We start from the raw sequence: 22684 nt of genomic DNA, 5'->3' as shown, positions 1-22684 counted from the left end.
AGAGGAAAAGGTGAAGAGGTCAAAACACTTGCAACACTTGTAGGATAGAGGACAATGTTATTGCCAGGCCAGTGCATTTTGATTTGTACCACTGAGCTTTTCTCTACACTAAAACTGCAAACTGAGTTGCCAGACAGGAGGGTACTCTGACACCGGGATGTTGCAGGACTTTGTCTTTTTGAATGTCATTGCTGTAAATTCTGTTGAGGCCTGTGTACAGTGGGTTATAGCTTTAAACGTTTCCCCTTGAATGGGTCATTTCTGAATATTAGAAACAGAAAACAAGCAGCGCTGAGCACAGTATTGAATGAGCAGTGACAGGGATTCTTATGGATCCCAGACTTTTTATATTCACCAACCTTTCATCCAAAAATGAACTCCAATGAAATACTGTGTCTTTAAGTTTCTACACTGAAACTGCATGGCGGCGAATAACGTTTGCATCACAATTTCCATTCGCCATCTGTATTTGTAAACTCATTTTTAGCTGTAAATTTGTATCTCTTTAAGCAGCCGGTCTCTCGGGATGTTGTTTATTTTATACAGTGCATTTGTACTACATGTTGTCATGATTCACTACGGCTTCTAAGAGCCGCTGGCAGTGTTTGTCGTGTTTTATTTATTCAGTGAATCACCACGAAGTCCACATTTGTACTCGATTACAGTCAACAAGTGACAAGTGTCCCTAACTTCCCATGGCTGATCTCACCTGTCCCTGCACGGTGATGTCAGCACAGCTATCCTGCTTGTTGATGTCAGTGGGTCATTCCTGTCTGGTTGAGTAACACGCCGGCCTTGCCTGGCTTCTCTGGTGAGTGTGTGTTTTTAACTGCAGAGAGTGTGAGCGGATAGATTTAGGTGCATATGTGGCAGCAACAACCTTGTTGCTAAATGATTTACACTATGTCAGACGCGCTTATAAGCCAGAGCTATATGTGTGTGTGCATTCAGCGCTTTATATAGCCACAGTTATCCAGGAAGAAGGAATGCCCGGGATGCCAATGACCATATTTGAACTGTGTGTCTGCTGCAGACAGACGGCACACACTGACTGCAAACCGTAACTTGCACACAGTCAACGCTCACTTCTCCCTCATCTTCAAGCTTGTGTATGTGTGTGTGTGTGTGTGTGTGTTTGTGTGCTCTGTGTTGTAGTTACACTGGATCACCACTATCAGGCAATGTAATACCTTGTCTGGTAGTGACAGTTGACTTTTCCTCACTCACAGGGAGCAAACTTCTCTCTCTCTCGCTCTCTCTTTCCAGCACTTTCTGGTTTCTTCTCCCTGACAATCTGCTCTGCTGACCGACAACATCCACTCTGGCCCTGTGGAGGAAACTACTTCCCTTCTCTTTTGTGTTGTTCTCCTTCACTTGCTCTCAGCTCATCCGTGACTTGTATACCTTCGGGATAGCGGTTAGGTAGTTGGGCAGTCACACTTTATTGCTGCGCGCGCGTGTGTGTGTGTTTGAGTGCGCGGGAGTCAGTCAGTATGCCATGTCGTCCCCTGGCTCGTCGTTTGTGCAGATAAAGCATGAGGACTTGCTCTTCTACGAGAACTGTGGTGGAGGCAGCTTTGGGAGCGTCTACAGAGCTCTCTGGATATCCCAGGACAAGGAAGTGGCTGTGAAGAAGCTTCTGAAGATCGACAAAGAGGTAAAGTGGAGACACGCACAGACGTAGACCAATCACACATAATGTACAGTAGTCATTAGGTATTTCCTCTCCTTCGTGGGACGTTACTGCTCAAAACTTCAAAAACAGTTACTTTCCACTCAATACCCAGATTTGGATCCAAAGCCCCCTCATTCCCCCACCTCCCCCTCCCTTGTTGTCTGCCATTGTACATGTGTTTATCTTAAACATACCGCTTCTCATGCCCCCTCCTCCTCCTCCCACTCTTTGTAGATATAGCAGTTTTATTTATGCCTGGACTCCCCTGTTCCTCCCATTGTATGTTAGGGTGAGGTGAGTAGTACCTCGAGGCTTAATTCACTTCAGTTCAGGCCTGGGTGTGAGTCTCCACGAGTATGAGGCGGGCTGCATGATTTCCTTCCATGTTAATGATCCCGTGCTGGTAAAGGCTAATGGGTCTGTGTCAGGAAGCTGAAGTTGGGGCCTGTGGGTGTATTCATTCACAGTGTCAGATTTTATATAATACAAAAGCAAGTGCACACATGCATTATAGAGAAATGAAAGGTGGTGTCACAAGTGGGCCAACTTCATAAGATTACACAGGGAAGAAATTTTGTCGGTTGAGCGACTTCTCTGACACACAAAAATACACAGAGGGTGGGCATGCATGCATAAAGCTGTCTGCATAGTTCATGTGTAAATACAAGTTGATGGATAATGTGAGAAGTGCAGCTTCATGTGGAGCCTTCATGCATCGTTTTCCTGCACAAACTGATAGCCTTACAACAATAGATGAGAGTAAACCCAGAATGATGAATTTCTCTTTGGAAAAAAAAAATATTTAGAGAGAAAATATTTTGCTCAATGCTCGATTGGAGTTTATGTGTAAATCCATTTCACTGTTAGTTTATGATGTTGCTTGGCAAAAGTTACATATTCCACACATGCAAAGATGATGATTGAGATGTTATTTCAGATTTATGGCCTGTTTACTGCTGCAGGGTGGAGAGTTTTTGTTTGGATAACTTGTGGAATGGAATAAGCTCAGGAATCCCGGAGATGCAATCAGGATTAACTTTAAAATTGGTTTTAACATTTAAGTTAGCCTAACATTCTGTGATTAATGATTATTAAAAGAGTTATTAAAAGATTAAAAGAGTCCTCTACTGTAAAACTTAAGTTAATGAAGGTGATCATACTTCTCTGCTTCTCTTTTTCTTGACCCCTCATCCAGGCTGAGATTCTCAGTGTACTGAGTCATAAGAACATCATTCAGTTTTATGGAGCCGTGCTGGAATCTCCCAACTATGGCATTGTCACAGGTCAGACTCGGAGTGTGTGTATGAGTGTGTTTTTGAAATATACACTTTCAGATGTTTTTGTCAGTGTAGTTTAATGCTTAAATTTAGACGAGATGCACAAAATGAAATGTGTGTGACTATCCTTGGGGTTCAGGTGTAATATAAGTATGAAGTCATTATCAGGTCAAGGTCTGAGGTAAGTCGTAAAAGCTACAGAATACAGTCAGGGCACACTGTGGTGCCATCTAAACCTGCACGTGTATGCGTGTGTGTGTATATTGGTTTAATTGGTGCGTATTTGATCCGAGGCGGAGAAAGTTACACGCGCGTTAACACATGCTCTGATGGCCGGCAAGTGTTTATGTGTGTATGGTGAAATATCAGAACATACTTTGAACACTGGTTCTTGCGGTGATTCCTGGCAGGACATTTGTAACTGAGACCAGCATGTTTGGATGTGGTTGTAATCCCGGCTGGGTTTATATGGTATAGATAAAGCACTGAAACACCACCAGCAATGTTTCTTGATGCCTAATGCTTACTGATATATCAAAAGTAAAGCAGGTATCAGCACATTTTGGTCTCTGTGTGCAGATGAAAACATTCAGGCATTCATTTCTATTTTCACAAGGCTACAAAGGCTTGTGCTCTACTTTCTGTCTTTGATCTGACATTAAGTAGCAAAATGGAAAAATTCTCACATATTTTGGATTTAAAAGTCAGGGCAGGATGTGAAGGTTGAAGATGTTTCCGATGATTTGAGGCAGCTTCTCACTGTGTATGATTTGTGCACTGCTTAACAGTGGGCTGTAGCTCTCACACATTGTAACGTAAAACTTCAAGTACCAAGTTTGTTTCACTTGTTTAAATAGCAGTGGATGGTTTTGAAGATGCTGTAATATACACTACTGTAGACTTTATTATTTAAAATAGTGGTTGTTGCTGATGAGATTAATGGAGGCTCTGTTTTACACTGGTGCAGAGCTATAATCTTTCTTACTAATAACTCTTGTGGCTCTTTTCAAGATACTTTAACAAAAATAAGGAAATAATTGATTATTTAACAAATAAAGACCTCAGTAAATATATAAGCCAAGCATAGTGTGTGGTAGGTATTTAGGTATTAATTAATTTTTAAATACATTTATATATTAATATTATTATATTAGACATTTGAACGAGGAAGGTCCAGGCAGCCATTTCTGAGTTAAACTCCACGACACACTGTGAATGAGGCACACGGTTATAGGATGAACTGGATTTATATTTCTGTGGTGAATCTTTGTCCAGTCTACAAATATAACGAAGATAAATAAATGTTGCCGTTACCAACATTCATGCTTTTGTGTTGTGTTTGATCTGAAGTTTCATTTTATTGAAGATGAGATAATCTGGGTCATTTTGAACTCTCAGTGATACCACGGTGTTTGTTTGAGTTTGGGAAGTGAAGAAGTGTTTGGATCTGGAAATAGTTAATGACTTCTGACTTAAGAGGCGGAAGGTTGCGGGCTCTCGATGTGATGTGTAGCTACACTTCTACAGAGGCGCACATCAGTTTACAGCATAGGTTACATTGTTGGGTTTCAGAGGGATTTGTAGTTACAAAGTACCTACGGCATAGATTTAACACAGAATAACTCTGCGGCTAATCCTTAGCAGCTGCATGAAGCCATCATGTCAATATGGCCCAGAATCTCTAAGGAATTTTTATATGTTTTATGCAAGGCAGCTCTGAGATCCAACGTGGTACTGGCAATGTAACTATTAGATTGAATGTTTGGCTTTATTAGGGTGACAAAAAGAGAAACTAATTCATCCAATAATAAAATAGGATTTTTTATTGCTTTATGAAAAAAAAAAAAGTATACATGTGTGTTATATAATTGTTTTTCAGGTCAAAGGTCAAACTCAGAGTGACAGACTAATATAAAAACGGTCCTTTTTTATATAATTTTTCCTGTTAATCAGTATACTTGTTGACTCATTTTACACGATGCATTGGTGCGCATGATTTTTCTTGTTTGTCATAATGAAAATTGTTTGTGTCTGTCTGTGCTGTACTTGCAGAATATGCTAGCGCAGGGTCTCTGTATGAGTACCTCGCCAGTGAGCAGAGTGAAGAGATGGACATGAACCAGATCATGACATGGGCCATCCAGATAGCCAAGGGTAATAAGGAAAAATAAAGATGATTAAAAACTGGATATGGATATAACAGGTTATATAAGAGAGAATCTACAGTCTCTAACACACCCAATGATGTAATAAAGTCTGTCACACATTTTTAGAGAAAAAAACTTTAAACATTAATTTTTATTTAATTTTATAAACCATTTTAGTATTTTGCCCTTATTTTAGCTGATTTTTTGCTGAAGTTCTTGTCTCACTTAACGTTTTAACGTCAGTTCATAATAGATTTCTGCATTAACTGAAACTGATCAAAAACAAATGGAATTGAAAGCCAAACATTGAGTATTGTTAGATAATTCCACAAAAACCAATCAAAGTGCTGTAGTTGGTTGTTTGTTTTTGATACAACGTTATTAATGATTGGTTTCCTCATAGGGATGCATTACCTGCATGCAGAAGCTCCAGTCAAAGTGATTCACAGAGACCTCAAGTCCCGAAATGGTAACACATAATTTAAACCCCATTCTGATTAGTTTTTCTAACTTGCTTTTGGTAGATGTGCCCAATCACGAGTCCTGAATGTCAGGTATTTTCAGTGTTGTGCACCATTAACTGGACTGTATAATGTGGTCTGTTTTTCAGTGGTAATGACAGCAGATAAAGTGCTTAAGGTTTGTACCTATAATGTATTTATAAACAAAACAAAAAAGACATACATCTTGTGCATTTTTGCGCATCTTTTTAATAGCGTTTTTCCTTTGATATTTCAGATTTGTGACTTTGGAGCGTCTAAGTTTCTTTCCCATACCACCCATATGACAGTAGTGGGCACTTTTCCCTGGATGGCTCCAGAGGTCATTCAGAGCCTGCCTGTCTCTGAGACCTGTGACACCTACTCCTATGGTGTGGTGAGTTGGCAGTACTGTAGGAATATCAGTATTTTAAGATCAGGAATAAGTCTAAGAAGTAGCAGTCAGTGCTAGTGCTGTAATTTAGTGAATTACAAGTAGGAGTAGAAGTACCCCAGGGGGTACTTTTGCGGTAGTCACGGGGAATATTGACGGATGAGTGCTACTAATCCTAAGAAACAGAAATTACAATTTAATTAAAGAAATGTGCAGACCAGAGCAGGTTTAAGCAGTAAAGTTAATAGTTAATTGATAGTAATAAACCACCGAGAGGGACTCATAAATGATTAAACTAGATAAGTGGTTAAATAAGTATAAATAAGAGAATAAATAACTGAAATGCAGTACTGTGCAAAAGCCTCAAACCAGTTCATTTCTTTCTTTCTTTGTTTTTTCTTGGAAAATGAGAAATGGGTGCAGTGATTTATTGATAGAGTATGTACCGGCAGAAACTGAGTTATGATGAGCTTGAAAGTCAATGTTTGGTATGGCCACATTTATTCTTCAACACAGCCTGAACTCTGTTAGGCAGCTCTTTTGTCATTTCTTTAAGTAGTCTTCAGGAATAGTTCTCCAGGCTTCTTCAAGGACATTCAAAGCTCTTCTTTGGTTGTTTCTGCCTTTTGTTCTGTTCCCTGTCAACATGATCCCACAAAGCTTGAATAATGTTGAGGTCCGGGCTCTTGGGAGGACAAACCATGACTGATAGTGTTTCACTGTGTTTTTCTATCCACCAGGTATGCTTTTATTGCATTGGCAGTATATTTGGGATCATTGTCATACTGAAAAATGAAACCGTTGCTAAGCAGACACTTTCCAGATGGTATTGTGTGGTGGGTGAAAATCTGACTGTGCTTTTCTGCAGTTATAATTCCATCAGTTTTTACAAGATCCCACTGGCTAAAATGCCCAAACCATGACAGAGACTTCACTGTGTGTTAAACATGTTTATGCTCACTGTTGTACCTCTATGCTGACCGAATCTCTACATACAGTTGGAACCCAAAATATCAAATGTGGATTAATCAGTCCATAAGACCCAATTCCCATGTTTTTTATCCCAGTTCTTGTGTAATTTGGCATACCTTGGCCTTTTTTCACTGCTTCCTTTCCTTTACAATGTCTTTTTGACAGCCACTCTTCCACGGAGTCCATTTCTGAGGAGGAACAGCAGATGGATCAATTGAAGGGGCCAGATATACCTCTCAAATCCTGTTTTAGGGCTTTGCTGGATTTAACTTTTTTTTTTTTTTAAGGACATGACTTTTAGTTACTGTTCATCTGCTGTAGATAGTTTTTAGGCCTACTACTTCCTTTGTCCACCACTTGTCCAGTATTGCAACATGTTTTTTTGTTTTTTTTAAAGGATACATGTACACTATACCGAGACGTGGCAAGTTTTTGGCTAATAGCTCTCTGGGAGTCAAACATTTCATGTCTGTCAAACTGTATTTTCTTTGCTATTTTTGATAGACTCAATTTCTTCTAATTTCTTTAGTTATGTGTTTTTTTTGTGACAGGGCGCTAGTAACAAAGACGCTGAAGATACTATTTAAAATTGGTTCTTTGCCCTGTTGTTATGTGTACTGGTTCATCCCTTGAGTTTGATACCTTTTTTACGAATGATTCATAGGTCAGCATTAAGAGGCTTAACCAACCAACCAAAAAAAAAATGTATCTGAGAACGATCAGGTACAAGGAATGGACTGAAAATTAATGAAAAGGGAAAAGTAGCCAAAGAAAAACTCTTTAGACAGCCTGAAAAACTACTGCTCCAAAATTACATGAAAGCCTGACTTTATGGACTTTCGAGACTTTTGCACAGTACTAACTTAAAGCATGGTTATTAAGTTATACCATTTGCAGCTGTAGCTAGTAGTATGGATAAAAGATTGGGATCTCCTCTTAAACAATGAGTCACGGCTAAATGGAGTAGCTAAGAAGTTTGGGTAAATGGTAACATGATAAAGTTGCAAGTAATCCGGTGATAACATAAAAATTTCTGGCAAATGCAAAGGTCAGATTAAAATAATGCAGAAAAAACTGTAAAACTTAAGTAGAGCATACTGGCCTGAACACTAACAGTTTTTATACTCATTCCAATAGTTTCTCACCTCACGTATCAACAGTACTGAGGCCATGTAGTTGTCACTAGTAACTGTACGCTGTTTCACTGCATTAAGCGAACCAACACCGTCTGTTCTGTGGCCAGGTGCTATGGGAGATGCTGACTCGGGAGGTTCCATTCAAAGGTTTCGAAGGGCTGCAGGTCGCATGGCTGGTGGTGGAAAAGCAAGAGGTAACCTACACGTACATACATGTGCACTTTTTTGAACATACTGAAAGCATTTAGACCCACCAGAGTTTGAAGCAACTGGAGGCACAATGTGATGCTCTCATGGTTTCCACTGTGAGCTGGTGAGGCTAAGGCAGAGTATTTTTAGGCCTGATGTCAGTTCTCTGCTCTTGTAAGGCCTGGATACACAGCAGTGGAGCTTGGCCAGACTCCCCCTGGTTAAAGCCTTTACGAGTGAGAGAGGCAGACAGAGTAAAAGAGAGAGAGGGGGGGAAAGAAGAGAAGATTGCAGCGGTGGGAGGGTCGATTCTTTGGGTTTATGAGTGGTAGGGGATGATGGTTATGCTGCATCTGTGTTTCAGTTACTAAAGTGACCGAAGCCCCTGTAAGAGAAACACACACCCCCACGCACGCACGCACACACACGCACGCACGCACGCACGCACACACACACACACACACACACACACACACACACACACAACAAAACAACACAGAGAACATGATTCCTTCGGAGCTGCTGGCTCGTCTCCAAATACTCTCCCTAAATAACTCTCTCTCTCTTCCTCTTTCCCAGTCTCCGTCTGATTTTCCCTTTCCATTGCTACACCTCTCTTCCTGACCCTTCAGTTCGCCCTCTCTCCACTCTGAGTTGGTGATATTTTAGGATTAATCCCCAGGGAAACCGTTTCCATTTACCACATTGTACTATGGAGATGTCTGGGCCTATGATTTTCAAAGGGATTGGCTTTGTAACTGCAGTTTACACAGTACAAAAGAAAGATATACATGAACCCCCCTCCCCACCATTTAGCTCATAAACACTGTGATGGATTGTAATTTGCTGAAACTTGGAATTATAAACCTAATATTGTGAACCTATAAACTAGTTTCTTCTGAGATTAGTCCTAATTTCAAAGGACATGAACATGTTTTTCCTTGGTCAGCTTTTTAGCTTTTTCAACATAATACACACAGATTTCTGCTAAAGTTAAGACATCTCTGTTCACTCATTACTCATTTCAGCTGTGTTAAAAATTTCAGTATAAGGGTGAAGGTTTTGGCACAGTCTCTTCCCCCGAGCACTTAGTCCTGGATCTTGGTATATTCTTTATTTAAACGATTTCTAATCTCTCAGCGTATAATATGGAGAAACGAGCGACACATTTTAACACATAGTAGCCAAATGACAGGATTCTAAATTTAATTCTATAGCCACCAGAGCCAAGTTTGTTAAAGTTACTCCAAATCTGTGTCATCCACATAAAAGTTAACGGAAACATTTTCTGCGTTTTCTGAATAATGCTACTCAACAGGAAACTGCAGAACACTGGAGCAGTAAAAGTATATAAGAGGTTGAGGATGATGAAGAGCTGGACAAATGTATAAAGAGAGCTAAAGTGGAAAAGGTTACAATTTAGTCTGTTACCTAGTTAGATTTTTCTAAAATGCCGTTTTCTGGTTTTCAGAAGAGGCAGGACTATTGCACATTTGAAGGAAGGGTGAACAATGCTGGTTAAAGGTGAGGGCTAATGGTCCCCAGAGTTTACTTTACTATGTCAAAGGAGCAGGTGGAGGTCTTTAAAGAGGAATAATACAGTAAAGTTTTCAAATCAAATCAAATCAAATCAAATCACTTTTTATTGTCACATCACATGTGCAGGCACACTGGCACAGCACATGCGAGTGAAATTCTTGTGTGCGAGCCCCACAAGCAACAGAGATGTGCAAACACAACAACACAAACGAGCAAAATACAAGAATGGCCAACCTGAAACTAATAAATATATGTACAAGTTTTCGCAGAGTGTTGGAGTAAAAAGAATTTGGAACCGAGACAAGATCTGCAAAGTCTCTGGTGTTTGAAAGCTATTTTTCTGACTTGATTTAGAATGAAATGTAATGCCAATTCTGATATCACCTCAGATCAGATCAGCTTTTGGTTAAATGCTGTGCATTTCTACTTAGCAAATGGAAGCATCCTAACATGCTGTTATTACCATGCATTGTCATTATGGGGAAGGCATCAAATTGCAAAGCTCCATCCTTTTGTACATGCTCACAGAGCCAAATATAAGACTGCAGACTCTCATTCTGAAGTTGTTGACGCTGAAGTAGTCAAACGGGTTGGCTGCGCAGGAAACTTATTCAGTTTTGTTTGCCTAGTTTTTAAAAATTCAAGGTGCAGTTTATATCCAAAAAGTGTTTTTGCACAACATTATGATAAAAAATGTGATCACTTCATTATTTTCCTCTATTATACAACTGTGTAAAGTTTCATGTTAATTAGTGTAAAAAATCTTGAGTTTGGGCCAAAAGTGTGTGTTTTGCGGTCACTTTGACCTGATCACCAGATAGCTATTTGCATGAATGGATGGTTGACTAAATGAAAACACTCTGGTGAGTTAAGAAAAAAAAAAAAACGGGGTGGTTTCATTTGTATAGTAATTATTTTTATATGTGTCTGTGTTATTGTGTTTGGCTATCCAGAGGCTGACCATTCCCACCAGCTGTCCAGCAAGTTTTGCAGAGCTGATGAGAAAATGTTGGCAAGCAGACCCAAAGGTAAGCTAAACTGACTCAGGACACAGTGATTAATGTGCGGAAAAAAGTTTCATATAGCGCACCGAATGCTTTCAAAGATACACGATCATATCCTGTGTGTACAAATGTATTTACAGGAGCGTCCACAGTTTAAGCAGGTGCTGGCAACCCTGGAGACCATGGCTAACGATAGCAGGCTACCGGACCAGTGTAACTCCTTCCTACACAACAAGGACCAGTGGAGGTACACACACAAAAAACACAGTCTTGTAGACATCCAAAATAAGAGTGTAACTGCACTGTGTCAGAGGGATCTCCTGACGTTTTTAAGTGCATGCTATAAAGTGTTGTTCTCTTATGAGGCTGACAAATCCACCCTCTTGAATGCGTGTGCACACGGTAGATCACAAATCCACACACGCATCAGCATGTACCCTCGCTCACATACATGTATACATACACAACTCTGTGGACACTGAAGCTCAAGGGAGAAGCTGAATGTGTGACCCTGTACTCTACTTCAGTCTATATTAAGCTCACTGGAAAGTAGCCATGGAAGAGATTCCTCTACTCCTCCACTCTGCCCTCACTCCGACATGGGGAGAAAGAGACAAGGGGTGGGGTTGGAGGTGGTGTGGGGTGGTTGAGGAGAAATCAAACTGAAGAGTTGAAGAGGAGGAGGAGGAGGAGGAGGAGGAGGAGAGGTTCAGGGAGGAACAGAAATGTATTGTGTGAGTGTGAAATCTAAAACACTGAGTGAGACACAAACAGCAAGGATAGAGAAAAACAAGAGTGGACAGATGAGGGGAGGTTGGGGGGTGCAGGGAAAAAGGGAGAGAGAGGTGGCCAATGGAACAGCAGGAGGAGAGAAGGTGCAAAATTCTGTGCATATTTAACATGAGTACAGGAAGGCAATCAATTCTGAGTGAAGTTTTAGGTATGGGTGGAAAAACTTGGACAAGCTGGGAGGAGAGGTGAAGGGGTGGGATGAATGAAAGGGGAAGTATGGAAGGAATACAGGAGGAGGTATGACTCTGCACATGTCTATATTTAGTTGCCGTGAGAGATGATTGTGTTTGTGAATGCAGGCTCATCGACAGCCAATCCAATAGTGACCTCTTGTGGCAAAGGAGAGTACTGCATCAAAAGACGACTATAAAACAATGTTGTGTTCTGCTGTAAAAAGTTAACTACTCACAACTGCAAACTACTTCCTCATGAACATAAAATATTTTAATGTTATAAAAAAATGAAAGTATCAAGTGAATGTGAAATAAAAATCATGAAAGAAATGAAAATGAATTGTAGTTTCCAGTGAGTATGCCTCAGAGGTCACTGCAAAATTCAAAAAATGTAAACTTTCACATTTTGCATATTCAATATACATAAAGTGAAAAATGTCTTGCAGCTTATGAAAATCACAAATCCAGTATCTTAAATCATTAAAATATTAATTATAATGACGTTTACGATACAGAAATGACCAGCTTTTGAATAATATGCTTATTTAGGCCCTCAATATTTTGCATCAGTGTCTTAGCACGGATTCAATCAAGTGTTGGCTCTGCTGTGGTGTTATTGAGGCCCAGGTTGCTGTTTGTATTTTTGGGTCTGGTGTTTCTTGACTTCCTTTTTTCAATATTCCAGGTGCTTGATGAGGTTCAGGCCAGACAAGTTGGCCGGTTACAAACAATAACAGTAATAATAACACTGTAATAACACGGTCAGCATACCATTCAGTCGTAGTTTTGGCACTATGGCTGGGTGCTGCTAGAGGTCCTTCTGGAAACGAACCGCTCTCTCCATAAAGTTTGTCAGCAGGTGGACGCATGAAGTGCTCTAAAATCTCTTTCTGATTGTCTCATGTTGACTTTGGATTAACATGGTGGACCAAACAATGTCACCGACACCAGCAGATGACATGGCGCCCCAAATCGTCACAGACTACTTCAAACACCTTGGATTCTTGGCTCCTCTCCACTCTTCTGACAGACTCTAGGAACATGATGTCCAACTAAAATGCAAAATTGAGTTTCATCTGAAAAGAGGACTTTCACTGAGTTCTTTTTGTTCTTAGCCCAGTTAAGACTCTTTTGGTGTTGTCTCTCCTTTCCTGGAGACCTCTGTGGTGGCTTTGGATGCACAGAAACCAGGATCAGTCCACTCTGAATCTTTCTTAAGTTTTTGACAATTTTTTAAAGGGTGCGATCATTCGTGTTGCATGTGCACCTTTTCCTACTACAGTGTTCCCTTTCAGTTAATCCCATTAATAAGCTTTGATACAACACTCTGAAAGGCCAGGCTTTTCATCAAACGCCTTCTTACCCTCTTTGTGGAAAGTGTCAGTGACCATCATAGAAATGACTGCCAAGTCAGCAGTCATCTCCATGATTGTAGTTGTGTGTACTGAACTAGATCGAGAGTTGGCATAGCAATTTACTTAAAATGAAAGCTTTCAAATAATCTGGGGTACTGGATTTCTGATTTTCATGACCTGTAAGTCATTAGCAGGGGTCCCCAATCCCAGTCCACGAGGGCCGGTGTCCCTGCAGGTTTTAGATATGTCCTTGATCCACCACAGCTGATGTAAATGGATAAATTACCTTCTCAACGTGTCTTGAAGTTCAACAGAGGCCTGGTAATGAACTAATCATGTGATTCAGGTGTGTTGACCCAGGGTGAGATCTAAAACCTACAGGGACACCGGCCCTCGTGGACTGCAATTGGGGACCCCTGGTCATTAGCATCAATGTTAAAACAAAAAGATTTCAAATAATTCACATTATGTGTATTGAATATATGATATATGACATAAATTAAAAATAAAACCTTTTCATTATATACAGTTTTTTTAGATGCACTGGTAGCTGTTTTTAGCAGACTACATATTAATTATTATATTCTCATTCTGAATATAGTCATTTCTCCTTTAAAACCTGGAGTTAATCACTGACCACTAATGTTTTCATGTGTACAAATACTTTAGGTGTGAAATTGAGTCAACATTAGAGCGCCTCCGGAAGCTAGAGAGGGAACTTTACTCCAAGGAGAAGGAGCTAGAGGAGAGAGAGAGGAGGCTCAGACTGTGGGAAGAGAGGCTAATGGAGAGGTCCAACATGACTCCTAGCCCCACCTCCCTACTCATGGAGCGCTCAAACATCTCACCGGTACGCAAAACTTGCCTGTATATAATTTATCTCAAACTGCCATAAACAAAATTAACTGATACCTTTTTCTTAATCTTGCCCTTGTCTCTACCAGTTCTTCACACCGATGTCCATCAGCTCCTCGGGCTCGTTCTTCCGCTCACACTCTCAGGACTCCAATAGCGCTGGGGTCAGCAGTGCTGGTGTCAGCTCTCTCCTTCGCACACTAAGCAACGGAGACACAGAGAGGGGGAGCAGTGTGGTGCTGGAGAGAGGGATGGGCTCGCTCGACAGCACGAGGCTGCACGCCATGTTCCGAGGGTTGCAGGGGAGGTTAGGGGAGGAGGACGAGGAAGAGGAGGGTACCCTAGAGGAGAAAAGCTGGGGACAGAGAGACAGAGATGACAGTGGGAGTCTGGAGGGAGGAAGGGTGCAGGTGACACTCAGGAGTTTCCCCGGTGGCGTAGTGGAAAGGGAGGAGAGGACATGGGAGGAAGGGGACAGGGAGAGAGGAGGAATGCAAAGAAGCAGGGTGACTACTATTGTCCGAGGGTACTCGGGGGGATTTGGGGAGGCGGAAGGAGAGAGGGATAGAGAGGGAGGATGGGAGATAGAAAAACTCGGCGACACGCTGGAAGAGAGAGGGATGGAGGGTGGTCTCGAAGGAGGGAGGCTCCCAACGATGTTCAAAGGTCTCCATGGGAGCATGGGGGGCTTTGGGGACATGCTGTCTTTAGATATGGATGAGATGGGGGAGATGGAGAGACTGGGTGACATGGACATGAACATGGGCGACCTGGGAGTGATGAAAGTCATTGGTCACGGCGTCAGAAGTGAGCTGGGGGTCAGGGGTCGCAGGAGTGACATGGGAGTTGTAGTCCAGGATGTTAGAGGAGACGTCAGCGAGGCCATCAGCCAAAAGATCAGGGGTGAAGTGGGTGTCGTCGGTCACTCTGGGGTGCAGGTGAGCATGCGGGCATCGTCTAATCAGAACTCTGTTAAGAGCTGCAGCATGCGGCACGGAACCAAGATCAACATGGCAACAGCAGCCATGGACATGATGGAGCTCGACTGGTCTGACAGTGATTAGATGACACCTTAGCAGAAACATGCACAGAAATACACACACAGAAATACACACCGAGGCCAAACTAGAAAGATTTTGACTTGTAAGCACATGCAGTATCTGAGCTACAGTATGTGCGATCTCCTGTTAAAAAAAAGAGCTGGTATACACACATTTTTTGTTAATTTGTTTTTTAATTAAATGGACGAATACTACACCCATGTGTACTGTGAAGAGGGAAGGAAGGAAAAGGCAGTTTGAGGTTGTACTGTCATGTTGTCAGATTGGCTTCACCTGTGTAATTTAATGTGCTATTAAAACTGATGCATAACATACTGTAAGAGGTACAAGTGTAACAAAATAAGACACTTGAACGCCGCTCTAACGAGGCAGCACTGTCTTTGTTTTCTTTTTTTTTTCTTCTCCTGCTTATATCTTGTAGTTTATAGATTTGATTTGTTCCAAACATGCTTTGACTTTCAGTTCTAACTGTGATCTAGTGTGTGAAGTATTGGCATTTTTCTCTGTACATTTTATCATTTTTCAATAAAAAGAAAAGAAATCTTATTATATTCCAGTCACTTTGCGCTACTAATAAGTTCAAAAGGGACATCAGGAGCACTGAGGACACACTGCATCTTCACTGAGAACTCTTACACTTTTCACACACTGAGTAGAAGAGCCACTCCGGCCAGGACCCATTTGGCAGGTCGCTCCCTGGTTTTTAGACTGAAAGTCCAAACATACGTGGGTCCTCTGATCTTGGTCTTGTAGAGGGGACACTCGTAGATATTCCTGGTTTCCTGACGGTCACTGGGTACAGCTCGAACTGAGATAACAGGCATGGTTGGGGTCAGTTCCTTTAAACGAGCCTCAGTTATCACTCCGGTCTGAGTGTCCCATCTTGCACCTGTAGTCGGGCGTAGGTGAAGAAGAGAGAAGACTTAAAGCACTTTTGGGGATTTTTATGCCCCATTAACTCTCCTAGCTGCTGTTCAAGGCCATATCTGCTGCTCATCCTGAGAAGTAAGTCTGTTTTTTGCAGAGTATCATGATGTTGCAGTGAAGTTTTCACTTAAATGTGTCAATTAATCATTATATGCTTATTCTATCTAGAAGTTATAAGCACAAAATTGCTTTATAGAGTCCCAGTGATCTCTGATCATCAAATTCCAATCATTAAATCTTGAGCCCAAGTGAACGGTTTATATGAGGTGCCGTAAGGGACATTATTAATGAAACGCTCTCACACACACCACTGAAATTTTAGCTCTCACACACACACCACTGAAACGCTCTCACACACACACCACTGAAACGCTCTCACACACACACTACTGAAACGCTCTCACACACACACTACTGAAACGCTCTCACACACACTACTGAAATTTTAGCTCTCACACACACACTACTGAAATTTTAGCTCTCACACACACACTACTGAAATTTTAGCTCTCACACACACACTACTGAAACGCTCTCACACACACTACTGAAACGCTCTCACACACACACACTACTGAAACGCTCTCACACACACACACTACTGAAACGCTCTCACACACACACACTACTGAAACGCTCTCACACACACACACTACTGAAATTTTAGCTCTCACACACACACCTGAAATTTTAGCTCTCACACACACAACTGAAACGCTCTCACACACACTACTGAAATTTTAGCTCTCACACACACACTACTGAAACGCTCTCACACACACACTACTGAAACGCTCTCACACACACACTACTGAAACGCTCTCACACACACTACCGAAACGCTCTCACACACACTACCGAAACGCTCTCACACACACTACCGAAACGCTCTCACACACACTACCGAAACGCTCTCACACACACTTCCGAAACGCTCTCACACACACTACTGAAACACTCTCACACACACACAACTGAAACGCTCTCACACACACTACTGAAACGCTCTCACACACACCACTGAAACCAGAGGCATTTCTGCTGAACAGGAAGTTGTTTCCTGACAAGGAAACTGATGGAAAAAGTGGTATATTTCAAAACACTACAAGGATTTCTACTCAGCAACCTGCTAGTACAGCAGTCCCCAACCTTTTTTGCGCCACGTAAATGATATAAAAATAAAAAAACGATAAATACCATGAAAACCATAAATAGAAATGTGTTCGAATTTTTGTGGAGGAATAAAACCCATTACATAGATCTCAGCTTGTGAAGGGATACAATAAAGGTGGTATCAAAACTCCAGAATTGGAATTTATGGTTGGCACCCTTAGAATTAAATGGTTAAAATCTTGTCTGTCACAGCCAGACTCTACTTAGCTCCACATCCCATGATTCTTGTTTAATAAAATAGTATACAGGATTAGACTTTATTTTGAAATGTGATTTTGCGGCAAATAAAATCCCCATAAAGATATCAAACTTTCCAAAACAGACGTTGCATTTTTGGGAAAATGCGATTTACCCACAACTTCTCCCCATAATTCAACCTTGTGGAATAATAGGGTAATAACACTTAATCAAAAATCAATTTTCAAGAGTGACTGGTTTGAACAAAAATATTATATTCATAACAGATTTGTTGGATGATAACGGTGTCATTCTAAGTTACACAGAACTTTCAGAAAAATATTGTCTAAACTGTTCTCAAAGAGAATATAACAAATTTTGTGAACTGGTCCCACTGCCTCTGCTTCATTTGATTAAAATTTTTATGATATACAATAATTTCTCATCAGTGCTCCCAAATTTATTGCTAGGGCAATGTCAGCTGTTTGATAAAAATGCAATAAGAAATTTGTTAGTAGTTTCTTCAAAGACAAAATATTTCATAGTTACAACAGAATGGTTACATGGCATGGTTCTAGTTTAGTTATTTCATATACACTGGATAAAGCATACTAAAAATTTATGAAATAGCCTATTCTACCTAAAGTTAAAGAAACACACTTTAAACAAAACTAATACTGTGGCAGAATTTCTAAAAAAAGAGATTTGGCTTTGAGGTGGATCAGTGTTCTTTTTGTACTGATGAAAATGAAACCCTAGAACATCTTTTTTTTTTCCTATGCCCTATCACACAATGTATTTGGTGCAACTTAAAAAATTGGATTTCCCTAAATATTAATGATGTGCCACTGTTTGAATTACATCATAATTTTTTTTATATGGATCATCTAGCATTGGATGTCTCAGACATTATTAACATCATCATACTTGTTGAGTATTGCAGCATCGACAGCGATCAACTCGAAGGAAAATGACGACGGAGGCAAAAATGTCCTTAATATTTTTGGGAACTTTATTCCTCATCAACATGCGGCAAAACTTTTCTCATGGGTGCCATTTTCGTTGTGGTATACTTTTTTTTTTTCTTAGGGGCGTGATGACGCAGCATCCGTGCTCTTACAATGAAACAGTGCCTCCTTGTTGTGGCAACTAAAATACTGTCTCTGTTAAACCACAGTAACCATAATGCAGTTAAACACTGTACAACATGAGTACACACAATGAATATCTTAACAATACTTTTGAGTAAATATCATATCCATTGTGCTAAATGGAGGAACGCTAAGCCTTCTCTCCCTGGTTTTATTGATGATTTTAAGATATTTTTCTTTGCTAAAAAAAGACAAAAAGCACATATGCCAAAAAAATAACCAGGATAATGCACGTCTCCCGCTATTCTAAATTTTGACTTATGCTGAGGCTAATATATTGTTAAGTAATGCAGCTGTCTCACTAAGGTCCAGAATCGATTTGTTCCACGATTCGATTCGATTCAATTCAATTCGATTTGATTATGGGGAATTTTGACAGTCAGAAATATTATAATTCAGATCAGTACATTTACATATTTTTGTATTTAAAAAAAGGAAGCTGACACACGCAAGACTTTATCAAAGGTGTGAGCATCACAGCAGATGCCTTTGTGTCAAAGTAGCTGAAGATAAAACACATAAAAACATGAAGGTGGTTTTCCTGGCCTGGGATTTTATAAAAAATATTCTGCAGTACATCAAAAACGAAAGAAAACCATTAACATATGAACGTTACCTCTGACGTTACAGCGGTTTTATTAGAGACACGGCTAACGTTTTGCATAATTTTAAAAAGTTTAAATTTATTCAGTATTGAACGGCAGAAATTAGGTTTTCTTTTCGGAAGTATGTAAAATGAAAAAAAAAAAAAAACAGCGGCCGACTGCGCTGTAAACAACAGTAGACTTGTGCATAACAAGCAAGCGAATAATACAGAAAACAGATTTTTAGACGGGAAACTGTTCTTGAAGTACAGAGAGAGAGAAAGAAAGAGGGCTGTGCATGACGTGCGATTTTATCGTGGTGGAAGCAAAACAGTGAGGGAATTCATGACGATGTTTATGTGAAGCGCAGTTTGGATCTTCTTTTGCTGCTGGTTCAGTCAATATTGTTTGGAGAGAGATCAAACTAACAGCTTTAGAATCGGCGCAAAAACGGCGTGAAAACAAAGCGCGGACCTGCCGACAGATCAGAGTCAGCGAGCTGTCGGCTTTCAGCCCCGACCGTGTCCGTGCTGTCGGGTGAGAAAGGCGACATCTCACTGATTCTGATCCGCGGGTCCGCGCTGTGTGTTTACGTCTTTGTGCAGAAGCCGTACCTGCTCTCATTTACTGTCTTAGCTGTTTGGTGGTTGTTGAAATTTTGTGAGGTTTCACCAGAGATTCTGGGATTTCGGGTAAAATAAATTTATATTAAAAAATCGATTCAGGATTTTAATGAATCGATTTCATTAAAATCGATTCATTAAAGGTGTGTGTGAGAGCGTTTCAGTTGTGTGTGTGAGAGCTAAAATTTCAGTTGTGTGTGTGAGAGCGTTTCAGTTGTGTGTGTGAGAGCTAAAATTTCAGTAGTGTGTGTGAGAGCGTTTCAGTAGTGTGTGTGAGAGCGTTTCAGTAGTGTGTGTGAGAGCTAAAATGTCAGTAGTGTGTGAGAGAGCGTTTCAGTAGTGTGTGTGAGAGCGTTTCAGTAGTGTGTGTGAGAGCGTTTCAGTTGTGTGTGTGAGAGCTAAAATTTCAGTAGTGTGTGTGAGAGCTAAAATTTCAGTAGTGTGTGTGAGAGCGTTTCAGTAGTGTGTGTGAGAGCGTTTCAGTTGTGTGTGTGAGAGCGTTTCAGTTGTGTGTGTGAGAGCGTTTCAGTAGTGTGTGTGAGAGCGTTTCAGTAGTGTGTGTGAGAGCTAAAATTTCAGTAGTGTGTGTGAGAGCGTTTCAGTAGTGTGTGTGAGAGCGTTTCAGTAATAATGTCCCTTACGGCACCTCATAGGTTTACGCTAAACTTAATGAAATTCCCTCAAGCTACTTTGAGATATTGTGACAACAGGACAGACAGACAACTGGAAAACTGTCCCCAGTGCAAAGGTACATATACACAGTTAAATGTATGATTTTATTTGAACTAAAACACAGACAAGGAGAATTATGCACAAAGAAGTGGCCTGTGGTTCTGCAAGCTGCACCACAATAAGCAGAAAATAAGTGTCAGTGTTTCTACCTTCCATATAAAGTCCATACACATATGCACCCTCCCTGGCCGGTTGGTTGAACTCTTCTTTAAACTTCTTGGTCACATCCACTGTCAGATTCACTTTATCAAGAGGCCACTCATTCTTACGTGCCAGAGACTGCATCACAGCTGGAGTGCAAGGACACGATGAAATAACTAAGAATTGGTTAGAAGTCAATGTATTAGTACAAATTTTCTATATGCTGTAAATGAATTTTACCAGTGAGAAAGGACTGTGGGTTGAACAGCCCAGACAGCCAGACAACACTGGGCAGAGACAGGTCCTGAGTCCAGCTGTCAAGTTCTTTGCAACGCTGCATCACGTCGTTATACCTGACATCAAATGAAAGGAAATAGACCGAGACAGCTGTTTGGATGATGTCAGTCATGTGGAAACTATATAGGGCACTGTAACTCAACTCTTCACTATATGAAATGTATAACAGTACAATACCTTGGCTTATTTGATTCCCTTGCACATTATGCAAAATTGCATCAGCTGAAATTAAATGCAGAGTCTTATATAAGATTTGGGAAATCCATCCCCTGGAGAAAGAAAAACACACCATATTGCCAGGCTGTAAGTTGAGGGGTAGGCAAGCTTGGTCCAGCTATCTGGGACGTTGTCAAAGAACAAGGCTGCCTGTAGCTTCTCCATCTCAGAGGACATGGCCAGTTCACCCTTTGAGAGAGCAACAGTATAACCGCACAGATCAGAATTTATGCATGTAGTAATTTAACATCAGTGAGACATTAACACGTGACCTCTAAAGCAGCAGTGTAAATACTGTCAGAAACTCAGCTGAACACATTTTTGCATAAAGAGCAAAAGCTTCTCTGATTTCTCCTGATGCAGGCTTCTTTTCATCCTTACATCATTTGTTTGACACACACTCTGCTGTGATGACAGTCTGTGCTGTGATGGCTTCTGTGTTTATATATTATCCAGACTAGTTTTCTACTTCTACTGTAAATACCCATTCAAACACACAAAGGTGTCAAGCATACCTTGAGTCCAAGGTCAAGCTCCTTCAGCGAGCGGCGTATCTCATAAATGAGTGTGTTCATGCGCTCACATTCCTGGAAGCACACCAGGATGTATGGCGATCGTTCAGCTGTCTTGGAAGTGATGTCGGTCATGTTGTACACCTCTGGCAGCTTTTCCAGAACTTCATCTAAAATTGATTTCACCTGGATGTGTGTAGAGCAAGTATATAGTCAGTCCAAGATGTTGGATTTACTGGTTTGCTCATTTCTATCTTGGTTCTCCTAGAATTAGAGAAGCGGGCTAACTGTGTTCCTACTGTGAATAATTTAAACATTAGAGGAGTGAATGTATCTGTTTCTGTACTTTTTATCTGTTTTATGACTTCACTGGTCACTGGTTTTGATCTATAATTGTCTTTTTATACCTTCCAAGAAAAAAAAAAACCCTGTACATCTACTGTACCTTCTCTTCTAGTGTTTGTGAGGCTCCCTCTCCAATCACAACATCAGGGGACTGCAGCTCCAGCAGAGTGTGAAAAAGGTTATCTGATGTCACTGTCAGGAACTCAATTTCTGCATTGGGATGCAACCCATAGTGCACTGGGCTCTCATGGGGCAGCATCTCATCTATGAAATCATGGTAGCCCTGGAGATGCAGAGTAACATTTTCATTTAATGAGCTGTACAGTCAGAATTATTTAGTATGAAAACTGGCCTTTAATATTCATTTACATGACAATATTTTTTCAGGGTTTAAGGTACAATAGTGTAAAGTAAACTTTAATAAAAAACTACTGGATTTAATTTACCTGATAATCCAGGTTGGAGGGAATGACAAATCCCGGTGCCAATGCAAGCTTCCGGTCAAACTAGGAGACACAAAACAGAGAGAAGTATTGTTAGCTGTGGGACTCACATACTGTACAAAACATAAAATTATTCCAAACCCAGACGGCAAAATTCCCTCGGTCTGGTGCAACTGGTTGCCAGGAACTCATGCCAGTATTTTTTTTTAGCTTTTATGGACAGTCTATAGTAAAAAAGTAGTCAATCTGCTCTAACTGGAGCTGATTTTCAACCCAAAATGGCCCAAGTCTGCACAAGAAGAGCAGTTACATTTG

At 40.7% G+C, this 22684-nt stretch overlaps 2 protein-coding genes across 2 annotated transcripts in view; one reads left to right on the top strand and one right to left on the bottom strand.

The window, feature by feature from the left end:
- Positions 1 to 1149: 1149 nt before the first annotated feature.
- On the top strand, positions 1150 to 15594 carry LOC113011055 (mitogen-activated protein kinase kinase kinase 7-like). The gene is made up of 11 exons (XM_026150422.1): positions 1150 to 1657; positions 2871 to 2958; positions 5005 to 5106; positions 5503 to 5568; positions 5710 to 5738; positions 5838 to 5975; positions 8188 to 8274; positions 10762 to 10836; positions 10953 to 11059; positions 13802 to 13982; positions 14077 to 15594. Exons 1-11 carry the CDS (start codon positions 1499 to 1501, stop codon positions 15049 to 15051), a joined length of 2007 nt encoding a protein of 668 aa, XP_026006207.1. The 5' UTR covers positions 1150 to 1498; the 3' UTR covers positions 15052 to 15594.
- A 73-nt stretch (positions 15595 to 15667) lies between these two features.
- The window catches only part of dnah9l (dynein, axonemal, heavy polypeptide 9 like), a 40876-nt gene continuing 33859 nt past the window's right edge, over positions 15668 to 22684 (bottom strand). The window contains exons 85-91 of the mRNA XM_026150410.1: positions 22373 to 22432; positions 22027 to 22209; positions 21585 to 21767; positions 21143 to 21258; positions 20797 to 20909; positions 20565 to 20705; positions 15668 to 15937 (exon numbers count right to left, since the gene is read on the bottom strand). Coding sequence (XP_026006195.1) covers positions 15690 to 15937; positions 20565 to 20705; positions 20797 to 20909; positions 21143 to 21258; positions 21585 to 21767; positions 22027 to 22209; positions 22373 to 22432 — 1044 coding nt within the window. The 3' untranslated portion in view covers positions 15668 to 15689. The remainder of the gene's footprint in view (positions 15938 to 20564; positions 20706 to 20796; positions 20910 to 21142; positions 21259 to 21584; positions 21768 to 22026; positions 22210 to 22372; positions 22433 to 22684) is intronic.

This window comes from Astatotilapia calliptera, chromosome 18, assembly GCF_900246225.1.
Source record: "Astatotilapia calliptera chromosome 18, fAstCal1.2, whole genome shotgun sequence".
Taxonomy (NCBI): Eukaryota; Metazoa; Chordata; class Actinopteri; order Cichliformes; family Cichlidae; genus Astatotilapia; species Astatotilapia calliptera.
This window is presented reverse-complemented; position numbering and strand designations above follow the sequence as displayed.

Excerpts from the sequence above, each read along its gene's own strand:
- LOC113011055 (XM_026150422.1), top strand. The coding sequence starts at position 1,499 with ATGTCGTCCCCTGGCTCGTCGTTTGTGCAGATAAAGCATGAGGACTTG. Across the intron at positions 5,107-5,502 it reads GGCCATCCAGATAGCCAAGG|GGATGCATTACCTGCATGCA; the intron begins GTAATAAGGAAA and ends GTTTCCTCATAG. Across the intron at positions 8,275-10,761 it reads TGGTGGTGGAAAAGCAAGAG|AGGCTGACCATTCCCACCAG; the intron begins GTAACCTACACG and ends TTGGCTATCCAG.